Below are 12,657 nucleotides of genomic sequence, written 5' to 3' on the forward strand. Positions count from 1 at the left end.
TACCATACACTAAAACCACCACAAAGTTCTTACTATTTCCCAGATGAAATGAAGACAGCTGGATCCTCAGAGACACTGACCTGACCTAATCACTGACTGGCAGGCTCAGAAGCCAAAGGAAGACAGCCTAATGATACACGTCTTTTTCTTTTTGGCAGCACCTCACGGCATGTGGGATCTTAGTTTCCCAGCCAGGAATGGAATTCGGGACCCCTGCATTTGAAGTGTGGAGTCCTAACTGCTCTGCTACCAGGGAAGTCCCCCTAATGAAAGACATCTTGACTGGCCTGACTACTACACGGGAGCTAAAGGTAAGGAGAATATCTGGATCTTCTTCCAAGTCCAAACAGATTCAAGATAATCTGAAATAATCTACAGATCATACCTCATAACTATTCCTGATAAAATTTTAGAATTTTGATAAACCTACTAAAGCAAGATTTATTCTTTTCAGTTTTTAATTTTAAATATGTTTGAATACAAACATTTTATTTTTCTTTCTTAAAATATGATATTCTAAGCTAGCCCTGGAGTGATGATGTAAAGTGGTCCTTATGCCTGAGGTGTAAACAGGAGAGACACTAACCACAGTGAGGACCTGGGGTTTAAGGAGGCAACGCCTTACCTTCAGCACAGCTAGAAGAGCTCCCAGCTCATCAGTCTGGGTCAGTTTCATCTTCCCACCATTTAGGAGAGACTGTATACCTTTTAAGGCGTTTTGTAACAACTAGGGGGGTAAAGGAGAAAAAGTTAAAAAGTAAATGAAATTTGGTTGTCCAGGGATCAACTTTCTAGCACTTTGTAGGATGGAAAAGGAGCAGAGTGCTTTTATTATGAGTGGTCTTTTTGTACATGCTCCTAAGCCAGCATATACTAATGGTGAGCGAGGAAAAAAGAAAGATGTTTAGTGGGAAGAATATGATAGAAATAAAAATGTGGCGGCAGAGATCACAAACAGGAAATTTCTTTTATCATGTGGTAACCATGGGAGCTTTTATCTTATTTTTTTTAACAGCAGCTTTTAAAAGCAAAGGAATGCATGTGGGAACAGGATTCTGAAGTGCAATTCTGATCAGGATTAACTTTTTGGCCAGTAATCTCATTTATAGAATTCTGTACTTAAGAAAAACTCTCTAGAGGGAGAGGATATGAACTGTACCCTTGTTTAAAGTTGTAGAAACGCTGAAAAAAACTTTCATTCCCATCAGTTATGACAATTATTACTTAAGAAGCTAACCCTCTGCTACATATGAAACTTAACAATAACAGCAAGCACTTTCCCAAGCATTTTAAATGCTTTTAGATCATATAGACCTCATAAGACCTCTGCAAGGTAGCTATAACGTTTGTCCCATTCCAGAGATGAAGAACACACAGGCTCAAGATCTTGCCAAGGTCTCCCAGCCATAGCAGTTGCAAAGCATGAGATACATCAACAGGTACCAAAAAGATGTTCAAGAGTAACTTTAAAAAGGAGAGCTGCAAAACAGCACACTAAATATGATCCCATTAAAAAATTTTAAATATGCTCATTTTTTAGAAATATAGGAAAAAAAAAAAACAAACAAACCTGGGGGCATGGAGAACAAATTGCTCCCAGTAGTTATATCTAAGCAGACTTTATGTAAGAAAATTTTCACCATCTTTGATCTATAATTTTTGAAGTGTTACTGAATTTAAATCACGTTAATAAACTATCATCTTTGCATCAGACTTTTTAAAAAAGAAATAAATTATTGCAGATTTTGTTGAAATCCACCCCTTTCCCTTCTACCTAAAAGATAGTCACTAGTCTGAAACTGTACAGCTTTTAAAGTCAGGAGTGGAAAAGTAGTTTTAAGAACTTAGAATTGCAAAACAAAAAACAATGGCAAAACAAAACAAACAAAACCAATTTCTTGTGATTTAAATCTGAAAGATGATTTCAGTCTTTTTAGGTTATAAACATTCCCCTTATGCATATATCTCTAGACAAAACTAATATAGCAACCAAATTAAACTCTTAATAGCAGTTTTCATCCACTGCTACTTCTAGACACATCAGTAACCGTCACAGGATTAGAGGTAGTCTCACCCACCATGCAGAACGTGATGTCATCCATGTCAGACGATTTTGGAGACTGTAAAGTGGTCAAGAAAACTTGGAAGCAGATATTTTGGTAGGGCTCCTCCAAGTACGGCTGTCCGGGCACACTAGAACACACAGAGGAAGCAACTCAAAAGGCAGCTGCCTCTGAAACAGGGCTTGCAAAAGAGTAACAGTAACAGTACCACCGACTAACGGAACTGGGATATACCCTGAATCAACCTGTGTTACAGACGACTATGCACTGTGGTTAACTACTGCAGTGGACAGGGACAAGGCTGGAATGAACAGGAAGAAGAATGGTTTCCATGGGGAAAAGTTACAGAAGTCTGTAGTGAAACAAGTATGTAGAAAGATAAATCTTTTTTATTCTGCTTTTCAGTTCTTAGAGGGAAATAGTACAGATGTCCAGCTAGAATCACACTGCTGGACCTGCCTGAGCCACTGGACAATACGGCAACATGGAGACAAGATATTACATATCAGTTCAAGCTTGGGTCGCTCACTTTCTATTGCATGAATCCAGAACTGGGCAGCTGGTATCGGTTCTATTTTCTTTGAATAAATTGGCCGTGACAGATATATCTCACCAAAGCTTAAATTCATATGAATATATCCTAAAAGATTTAATACTGTTACAATTTATGCCAACAGAAAAACAAAACCTTGACACACTGCATGTATTATCACTTTCACCATATTTTAGAAACAAGGCCCTAGTCTATTTTTTCCTTTACTTCCTTATGAGCTTTCTTTACAAGCAATGTTAAAACCAAAAATAAACAACATAAGATGATCTTATTAGCAAAGAGCATGAGAAATGCAATGTAGATTATTTTTCTAAGTTGGCTCTGGCTTCAGACAGATTGAACCACCTACAAAGGGCCCATGAGAAGCCCTATCTTATCACAGTTTGGGAAATCTGATTGAATCCACATACCTGAGACATAAGTTTGCCATACAATGCACTGCAGCTCTCCTAACTTCAGGGTCTGACTGAGCCAAGTCGCTCAACTTCATCAAGAGTCCACTCTTGCCAAGCAAGTCTGGAAGGTACTGAAACAAAATCACAGCCAATGTTGGCCAAAGAAAAGCTGCCAGGAAAATATTATTTTTTAAACATATTTCATTTTTTTTTCAACTAAAGGAAATTTAAGTACCAAAAGACTAGTTGCTAGGTAAATTCTTCAGACAGGCATACAAAAATACGCCAAAAAACACCAGTAAGGATTAGTACTCTCAGCCAAGGTTGCTGCTGAAGCTCTCTCGTCTTGGCTTGGCTGAAGAGATGAAAGGTAATGATAATAACGATTGATATGTACCAAGTCCCAAGCACTTTACAAGTGAGACGTCATCCTCAGAGGAACTATTTTACACATGGGGAAACAAGGCTCAGAGTGACTGAGTAAGGGTTACTCAAGGTTACACATTTAAGTGATGGCAGGAGAGAAATCTGAACACATGCCTGTGGGTTTAGAGCCTGTGCCCCCAACCTTTCAAGGAAAGACAGAACACAGGTCACCTTCTGACACTTTGAGCCATTGCCGTACACCAGGGCTGCCAGAGCTTGGAGAATCTGCATGTGTGTCCAGGAACTGCACTGCTGAATAGCAGAAATAGTATATGCCAACAGAAAATCCAAGTTCTGCTCGTCAACAATCACCTATCAAGAGGAAAAAATACATATGATCTAACTTCTAAAAAATATTCCTTTTCAAACATGAATGCTCACCTGAATCAAGCTGTGTAAGAGAGACAGAGCAAGTGTATGTCCATATTTTTTGTCAGAAAGATCAGCTTTAAAGACCTTGAAAGTCTGATCGAGAGAACCTTCTCCTTGCCCCAGTGCCTGCTCCTTTATTCCCCTTTACTCCTTCCACTCCAAGTAGAACTTGGCAAAGTCCTTGTAACCTTTCCTTGAACTAACCAGACACTGGCAGTTGTAAATACACAGATGTTAAGTCTTGATCCACTGAAAAGAAATTTTTAAAAATTTTATTTATTTTTTAATTTTTACAATGTTGTATTGGTTTCAACTATGTTTCTTTATACCTGGTAAATGCTTGAAAAACACACTGTGACTAAATATGCCTGTTAAATAGCCATTATGTCTGCTATGACGTGGGGAATATTAACAGGAAGAAATGGCATATTTCTGTCCTTAGGGAGTTTATGATTTTATTGGATAAAGTACACTAATCCAAGTATCAATTCATGGACAACTGAAATAAACTGTCTTCAAATGACAGAAACTTGTTCAGGGCTGTGGGTGCCATGTGTGATCAGGAACTTTTCTAACTGCCAGTGTTAAAAAGATGATATAGCTAAGAATGTGGGCTTCCCAGGTGGTCCTAGGGGTAAAGAAACCAACTGCCAATGCAGGAGATACAAGGGACGCAGGTTCGATCCCTGGGTTGGAAGGATCCCCTGGAGAAGGAAATGGCAAGCCACTGCAGAATTCTTGTCTGGAGAATCCCAAGGACAAAGGAGTCTGGCAGGCTACAATCCATGGGGTCACAGTCCATAGAGTAGGACACGACTGAAGCGGCTTATTAGCACACATAGCTAAGGACAGCCAAAGTTCAGACGCCACCACATTAGTCTGAAAAATTCTAAAGTCTAAAACCATCTTATTTCATTTAGAAAGTCACGTGTAGCAGACACAGTTGGCCACCTGCAGCACTCATCTCCTCTTTCCTTGCTGGCAGAGGACTGATCTTATTTGGATGTCCACCTTTCCCACAGGAGACCTGAAGGTAGATCCCAATTCTGCTAAGAGAGTGGTTTTCCATCAGTGGCAATTCTGTCCCCCAGGGAACACCCGGCAATGTCTGTAGACACTTGACTGGCACAGCTGGAGGGATGCTACCAGCATCTGGTGAGTAGAGGCCAGGATGCCGCTAAACATCTTCCAATGCACAGGACAATCCCTCATAACACAGATTTATCCAACCCAAAACATCAACAGTGCTGAAGATGAGAAACCCTGATCGAAGGATTGAGCTGCATGCTGTTAAGTCATTTAGGGAGCAGAAGTCCTCCAGGTGATTCTAATGAGCAGCCAAGGTTGAAATCCCTGGTTTAAGCCATTCATGGTAATTCCATTCCCTGATTAAACTGCTACAGAGGGGTCCTAATACGACCTAGGTCTCTCCAGCCTGGTATCAGGGAAAATCTGCTGGAGAGTCTGGGGCATAAGCTTCCTAATTCTTAAATAAAAGAGACAGAAAATAAATAGTTCTTTTGCTTCTGCTGGGTGTTATTTACTTATTATCCACGGGATTCCTGGATTTTAGGCATCTTATGTGTGTGAGAAATGTTAGCTCAGGACAACCCATCCACTTAGCATGGGAGAATGGAAAGATGCCAGAAAGCTTCTTAATTATTAAGTGCCCTTAGCTGCATTCCTTGGGGGGTGTGATGTGAGATAATTAAAAAAAAAAAAAAATTTTAGCTATTCTGGGTTGGCATTTCTGTTTCTTGCAACCAGAAGCACCTCAGATTACATAATGTTAGTTAATAAGTTTTGTGCTAACTACATTCAAATACTCATGTAGTAGGTAACAGCCTAAATTTTTGAATTGTTCCTAAAAAAGATACCAGGGATCTTTTTATCTAGGGCCCCACCCCTGCTAAGCAACTTCTTAGGTTAGATGACAAAAATGATAGCTTTGGGAGAGGGAAAAAAAATATTGATAGGAAAGAGGTTGGGGATATTTTGATTTATTCTTAGATATACCTTTAGTCAAATATTAATACATCTTTCCTGAAAAATTCTAAGGTCTGAGGGCTTGAATTATATTGGTTTCCTGAAACAGACAGACAGGAATCCATCCCTCTGATGGGCAAACTGGCAGAATATTTTTTTTTTTTGTCAGTTATATTTGTTTTGATATAATTCTTAGTAAGGCAATTGTTTCTCATATTTGCACAGCTTTTGAAAAGACCAGTCTATCATTCCTACTACAGATGAAGTAACTCAAAGACAGTTACTTATTCTCAAAATTCATGATCTGAATTCTAAAGTTACCTACATTTACCTGTAATGTGTTAAGTAAATGGTGGATAAGCTGAGACAGTTTGCTGACAAGATGATTCTGATTAAGAGGCACGAGTCGGCACGCCTGGACAAGAAGAGTACTGACATCCTACAAAAAACAAAAAAAAGACAATGAAAAGGTGCTACACCTATTAGTCAAGGGAAGACCAGCGCCCCAACAGCCAAATGAGAAACTAAAAGTGACATTCACACTCAAAATGAGTTAAGGTGAAATTTGAGGCAGAGAGTAGGATGACAGCATAAAAATAGCATGTGCTAAAAAAGAAGGAAAAAAATCAATGATTTTTATACGGTCAAGGACTCCACAGAGTCTCTGCATATGTAGAGACAGTACAAATAAATAACCTAAGAAAGGATTCCATAATATAATAGCACACACCAAAATTAAAAATAGCAAAGGTAAGCAAACTGAATTTGCAATGCCACTGGGAAAATCAGAAATGACACTTCCGTGAATTTAATGCAGTTAGAAAATCTATTTTTCTTTTTAAAAAAAGGAAACTATCTGGAAATCACATCATTCATTCATCTCTTGATGTTTATTGAACTAAAAGGCTCTAAGCACCTGCTTTGTGCCAGGTAGTGTGCCAGGTCTTTGGGCTCCAAATGTGAACATATTCCTGAACCACAAAGAGCTCACAATCTAGTGAGGGAAACAGAAATACTGCTTACAAAAAATTAAAGTGAATTGGGTGCTGAAAGAATTAACTGCAAATTCTGTGGGGAAACAGTAATTAGGGAAGTCCTGTAGAGACAATTTTTAAACAGAACCTAGAATGATCTGAAGGATGAGGACAACTGCCAGACAAGGCCGAAAAGACAATGCAAACAAACAGAATGCAGTGGGCAGGTCTGGAACACCTGTAGGTGTGGAACACCAGTACCTGCCTGAGGGACGGCAAGTTTCAAATGACTGCATACAGGGCACAAAAAGAGTGACAGAAGACTGGAAAGGCACAAATGATACAAATAAAGCAAAAGTCTCGACTCCTCCCTTAATTCCACTCCGCTCCCTGGTGACACAAACTGCATTGTTATTACTGCACTGTAAACTCTCCTTTTGAACTCTTTGCATCTATAAATGTATATTTATTTACAAGCCCTCCCCACCCTATACTGGTCTCATACTGTAACTTTGCTTTGGCCAGTCACCAATATGCACTGAAGATCTTCCCAGGTCAGGCTTTTACTTTTCTAATGAAATTCTCTTCCCACTAAAGAAAAGACCACGCTCGCAGGAGAGCAAATACTGGTTTGCAGAAGGGCTGCAGACCATAAGTTAGAGGAGACTGGTGAACAGTTCAGGAGAGTCATCTTGCCAAAGGCATTGGCAATGCAAATAGAGAGGAGGGGATGGAACTGAGAAACATTTCCTAGACAGATTCTGAAGAATCCAGATTGGAAGGATCTGGAAGGAAGGAAAGGTGAAACACTAGTGTCTGCACCTGTGCCCTATGTGACTGGGCACACTCTATATGTTTGTATGCGTTGGGGCATTCGACAGATTGGGGATGGAACGGGTGTATGGAGATACTGAACTAATTTTTGAGAACTGTCAAGTTTGAGATGCCTTGTGAGCACCAGAAGACAGCTTATGACTGGGTTTAAAGAATTTAGTTATTAGTATCCAAGGCCTGATGAGTGTGAATGATACATACGAAAAGTACTTCTAAACAGGCAGAAGAGGGTGGAACTAACATGGAGGAACAGAAAATGGCCAAAAACTCTGAGACTTAGTTCTCATTCTAGTTCTGCCTTTTGCCAGCAATATTAGAGTGGACCCTTGTGAGCGTCCGTATGTTTATCAATAAAATAGATCTAGTAACAACCATGTTCCAAAATCCCTGGAACTGTGCACGGTGACGTGAAGAACGTGGTAGTAGGGAATTTTATACACACAGAATTCCGGATGCGGGGAGCGGAGGGACGGGAACGCGGCACCAGAGATGACACCTGCGATGTTATCAGAGCACAAGTCAGCAAGCTGGAATTTTAAAGAAGCGACTTGACCAGACACCGCAGTGTCTTCCAAAAAGAGGAGGCTAGAGACTGTACCACGGTCGGAGGGGGCAAACAAGCCTGAGACTAAGCACCGAGAAGCAAAGGTGGGAAGAGGCCACAGACAGAGGTCCCTGAAGGGCGGGGCCCAGGCCAGCGGGCCTACCTCCGGGGCCACGCCGCTGCCCTCGCTGTAGGTCTCGGAGATGAGCTGGTCGAAGAGCAGGTGGATCTCCGTGCGGCCGGAACTGCTATCATCCGGGCGAAGGGCGCAGAGCCTGGCCGACAAACAGCGAAACCCACGCCCCGGCTCGAAGGGTGGCTCCCCCGGCGTCTCTGGCGGCGGCCCGCCTGGCAGGGAACCCGCAACTTGCGCCGCCGCCATCTTTCCTACGTAGGACAACAGACAAACACTTCCGGGGCAGCCCCCCGCCTCCACGCGCCAGTTCCGGAAATGCCTGTCGCGGATTGGAATCTGAGGTGGGAGGGGTTCTGAGACTACAGACAGGATCTTTCCTTGGACTAGTAGTTTGTGAAAGCGTATCAGAAATTCTCTGGGAGACTGTTTCGGCGACCGCCTCTCCTTGAACCCTGACTAAAAAGCGAGGACTGTATTTGTGTCCCTACCCCCCAGAGGGTTTGTTATGGGGTGGGGCTGACATTCTCTTTTAGTACTAAGCGTTTCAGATTCGGCCTAGGATTGCAGAGGGGCCGCTGTGGATAGGAGTGGCGGAAACTGCTAGTTCGACCTTCTTCTCTTCTTACATCGTATTGGGGCTCCTAGTTTTTTTTCTCTAGACACAAAACCACCCTGAATTAAGATTGTGTTCCCCAGAAGTCTTTGCAGCTGACCGTGAATCCTGTAGATCTTAAAGCAGCCTCACCACACAAAAGTAACTTGGGAGTTCAAACTGAACCATCTAAAATGTAACTTGCCTAAGGGTGACCTGGTTGAGATTGGACGCCCCAAGATTTCCTGAAACGTTGAAAGGAAGAAAAAGAAAATAGCCATTTAAAAAGAGACGAACAAAATAAACATTTAAAAGCGGTGAAGAGTTTCAGTCACCGGACAGGTGAAGGCTTGAAATTTGTATTTGGGCAGATTGGGAAAACCAACTCTAGGGATTTGAGTTATGCAAATACAAAACAAATTCTCACCCATGACTCTTAGAGAAACCCCTGAAGTCAGCTAAATATACATGTTTTAATAAAACACGTATGTTTAGCAATGAAAATAGGGGCATTGCTTTAGAAGAGGTAGTTGTGGGACTTCCTGGTGGCCCAGTGACTAAGACTCCGTACTCCTAATGCTTGGAGCCTGGGTTCCATTCCTGGTCAGGGAACTAGATTCCCACGTGTTGAAACTAAAGTTTCCACATGCCACAACTGAAGAAAATCCTACATCTCCCTAAGAAGACTGAAGATCCCGAGTGCTGTAACTAAGACTTGGCACAGCCAAAGGAATAAATATATATATTTTAAAAGCTAGTTCTCTGAAGACTTTGGTTTATTTGGGGAGAAATACACATTTTACATTTGAATTTGGATTTCATTATGCTCATCTATTACTGTTTCTTCTTGGGGTTTGTGTATACTTATGTATGTGTGATAATATGTATCACACATACATATTATGTATGATATTCAAACATCTGCTCAGAGATCAGGAGCTGAGAACCAGTCACTGATGTTTTAGTTTAAATTCTAAAGCAGAGCCTCAAGCGAGGTTGATATGTGAGTGATTTACTCAGGAATGAACAGGAAAGGAGAATCTATACATATATGTGCTATCAAGTTGATTATTGCAAGGGGTGAATGATTGCTGAATCTTTGGGATGTTATAAGAAGCCTTATGGAATGCCCTCAGAAACCCTGTCCTGAGCAATGGAAGTGGGGAGCTTATGTCTGCCAGCCTTTGACCTCTATTGTCAAGTGTTTCCCCACTAAGCATTAATTCTGCAGAGCTTCTGGGTTGAGCATACATCTGTGTGTGGCAGTTCTTGCAGGAGTCTGCTGTTGCAAAGACAAAGAAGTCCTGAGGCAAAAGTGAGAGGTGTGAGCCAGTAGGGTCAGAAGTCTGACAGTTTAGCTTGTGTTGAGCTGGTAGATGCAGCAGATAAGCTGGTTGTGATCCCTGGGTTGGGAAGATCCCCTGGAATAGGGCACGGCAACCCACTCTGATATTCTTTCCTGGAGAATCCCCGTGGACAGAGGAGTCTGGCAGGCTACAGTCCCAGTCCATGGGGTCGCAGAGTCGGGCACAACTGAGCGACTAAGCACAGCACATAGCAACAATTAGGATGAGACTGTAAGGTCAAGAATATTTGAAGCAGTGCATAAGAGATGTCCAACACACTGGGCTGGAAGGACGTGAGGCCTGGTCATCACCATAGAGAAGGTGGAGGGAAAGAAACCATGGAAACAACCGAGGTTTGATGTGGCTCATGTTAGGTTGACACGTGGGCAACCCACAATTTGTGTTATTCAAGACTGAACAACTCAGATATTGTAAACCATACCAGTCTGTTGATTTCTGATGGAACATATCCTTGTGAACGGCAGTGTGGTTTCTCAAAGGAAGTGAACATTCCTACTCCATGGTGATGAAACATATATCAAACTCTCAGGGAGGGTTTTGAAACTTTTTGGAATTGATTTGTATTTAGACAGTAACCTCCAGACTATGGAGCTCACAGCTTGACAAAAGCTCTCCTAAGAAAATCTCACACATCCTCACCTGTCCTCACCCTCAATAGTTTTACAATCTTAGAGTGACTGTGAGCCTTTAAAGGGTGCTAAGTTCACAGACATTTCCTTTTATAAATTCTGCATAAAGTGATCTGGAGTCTTATTCTGGAACTTAACTTTTTTTTTTTAAGTTAAAGGTTTTTTTTTATGCAAACCTTCTTTTAAAGCATTTAAAAAAATATTTCTTTCTGGTTTTGGCTGCACTGAGTCTTCACTGCTGCATGCAGGCTCTCTCTAGTTGTGGTGAGCAGGGGCTACTCTTTGTCGTGGTGCACAGGCTTCTCATTGCAGTGGCGTCTCTTGTTGCAGAGCACAGGCTATAGAGTACAGGCTCAGTAATTGTGGCACATGGGCTTACTTGCTCCAAGGCATGTGGAATCTTCCTGGACTGCAAATCGAACTCATGTTCCCTGTATTGGCAGGCAGATTCTTTACAACTGGACCACCAGGGAAATCCTGATGTGACCATTTTTTAAAGTCTTTATTGAATTTGTTACAAGATTGCTTCTGTTTTATCTATATCTATATCTATATCTATATCTATATATATAGATATTTTTTTTACTCAGAGGCATGTAGGATTGTAGCTCCCCGACCAGGGATGGAATCTGCACCCCTGCATTGGAAGGTGAAGTTTTAACCACTGAGCTGCCAAGGAAGTCCTTCACTTGTTTCACATTTTGGAACCCTGTTAAAACTTCATTTTTATCACTGCATTAGGGTCTAGATCATTCTAATGGAAGTAGGCTTTATTTTATCCCCTTCCCCCATTTCTAATTTATATCCTTACTTCCTTCAGAACATTGACCATAATATGTAGTTATCTTCTTCATTTACTTGTTTATTACCTGTTTCTTCTTCTAGAATGTGAGCTTTATGAAAGCACAGATACCACCTGCCTGGTTCACTACTGTATCCTCATTGCTCGTGTAGCACCTGGGATGTAACAGGCAACCCACAGTACCTGTTGACAGAATGAATGGATTCACTATTATTTATTCAGAGCCCCTATTTGCCATCTGTTGGTTAATGTGAAAATCAAATGTTCTGTATACTGTAAAGTCCTATAAACCTTAGGGTTAAAATGAGGTAGATATTATTATTTCTCCCTTTTACACCTAAAGAAAGTTTAAGTGGTTTGAAGGAAAATTTAAATGATTTGTCAGGGGCTACGAAGGCAGTAAATAAGTCAACATCAGACTACAAACAACCTAGGCCAGTTGAATCTATTTTTTATCATATTTACTTTTATTTATGTATTGACTTGGCTGTGCTGAGTCAGTTGTAACACATGGGATCTTCTGTCTTTGTTGTAGCGTGAGGGACCTTGTTCCCTGACCAGGACTGAACCCAGGCCCCCTGCATTGGGAGCACAGAGTGTTAGCCACTGGATGGCCGGGAATGTCCCAGGACCAGTTGAATCTTAAGTCTGTGACTGTGAAAAACATAGATAAGAAATTTTAAGTCGATTTTAACCTCCCACATTTTGTAATGGGGAAAACAGGAGGTGGGGAGGGCTGTTTTTTTAATATTGAGATGAACTAGGAGAGGCTGGGAAGGAGAATTAGCCTTGGGTTCTGTTATGGAGTCTTAAAAAATTAGGACTAAGAGTCATCAGCCCATCAATTTGATAATAATAATGATCATTTACTTAACATTTATTGGATGTTTCCCATGTGTCAGGCACTATTCAATGCACTTTACATGAACTCACTGCTTTTATCCTTGCAGCTCTATGAAGTATATACTGTTATATAGTGGAGGA

General features: G+C 41.2%; 1 protein-coding gene across 2 annotated transcripts in view; it reads right to left on the bottom strand.

Annotated features, from left to right (window-relative positions):
* The window catches only part of HEATR6 (HEAT repeat containing 6), a 30,656-nt gene extending 22,120 nt beyond the window's left edge, over nt 1–8,536 (bottom strand). The window contains exons 1-6 of one of the 2 annotated variants that reach the window (XM_061142751.1): nt 8,311–8,536; nt 6,127–6,234; nt 3,609–3,749; nt 3,027–3,142; nt 2,079–2,193; nt 626–727 (exon numbers count right to left, since the gene is read on the bottom strand). In XM_061142751.1, coding sequence (XP_060998734.1) covers nt 626–727; nt 2,079–2,193; nt 3,027–3,142; nt 3,609–3,749; nt 6,127–6,234; nt 8,311–8,529 — 801 coding nt within the window. In that variant the 5' untranslated portion in view covers nt 8,530–8,536. The remainder of the gene's footprint in view (nt 1–625; nt 728–2,078; nt 2,194–3,026; nt 3,143–3,608; nt 3,750–6,126; nt 6,235–8,310) is intronic. The other variant, XM_061142752.1, reaches the window with a different exon arrangement.
* Between the last annotated feature and the right edge of the window lie 4,121 nt (nt 8,537–12,657).

This window comes from Dama dama, chromosome 5, assembly GCF_033118175.1.
Source record: "Dama dama isolate Ldn47 chromosome 5, ASM3311817v1, whole genome shotgun sequence".
Lineage (NCBI taxonomy): Eukaryota > Metazoa > Chordata > Mammalia > Artiodactyla > Cervidae > Dama > Dama dama.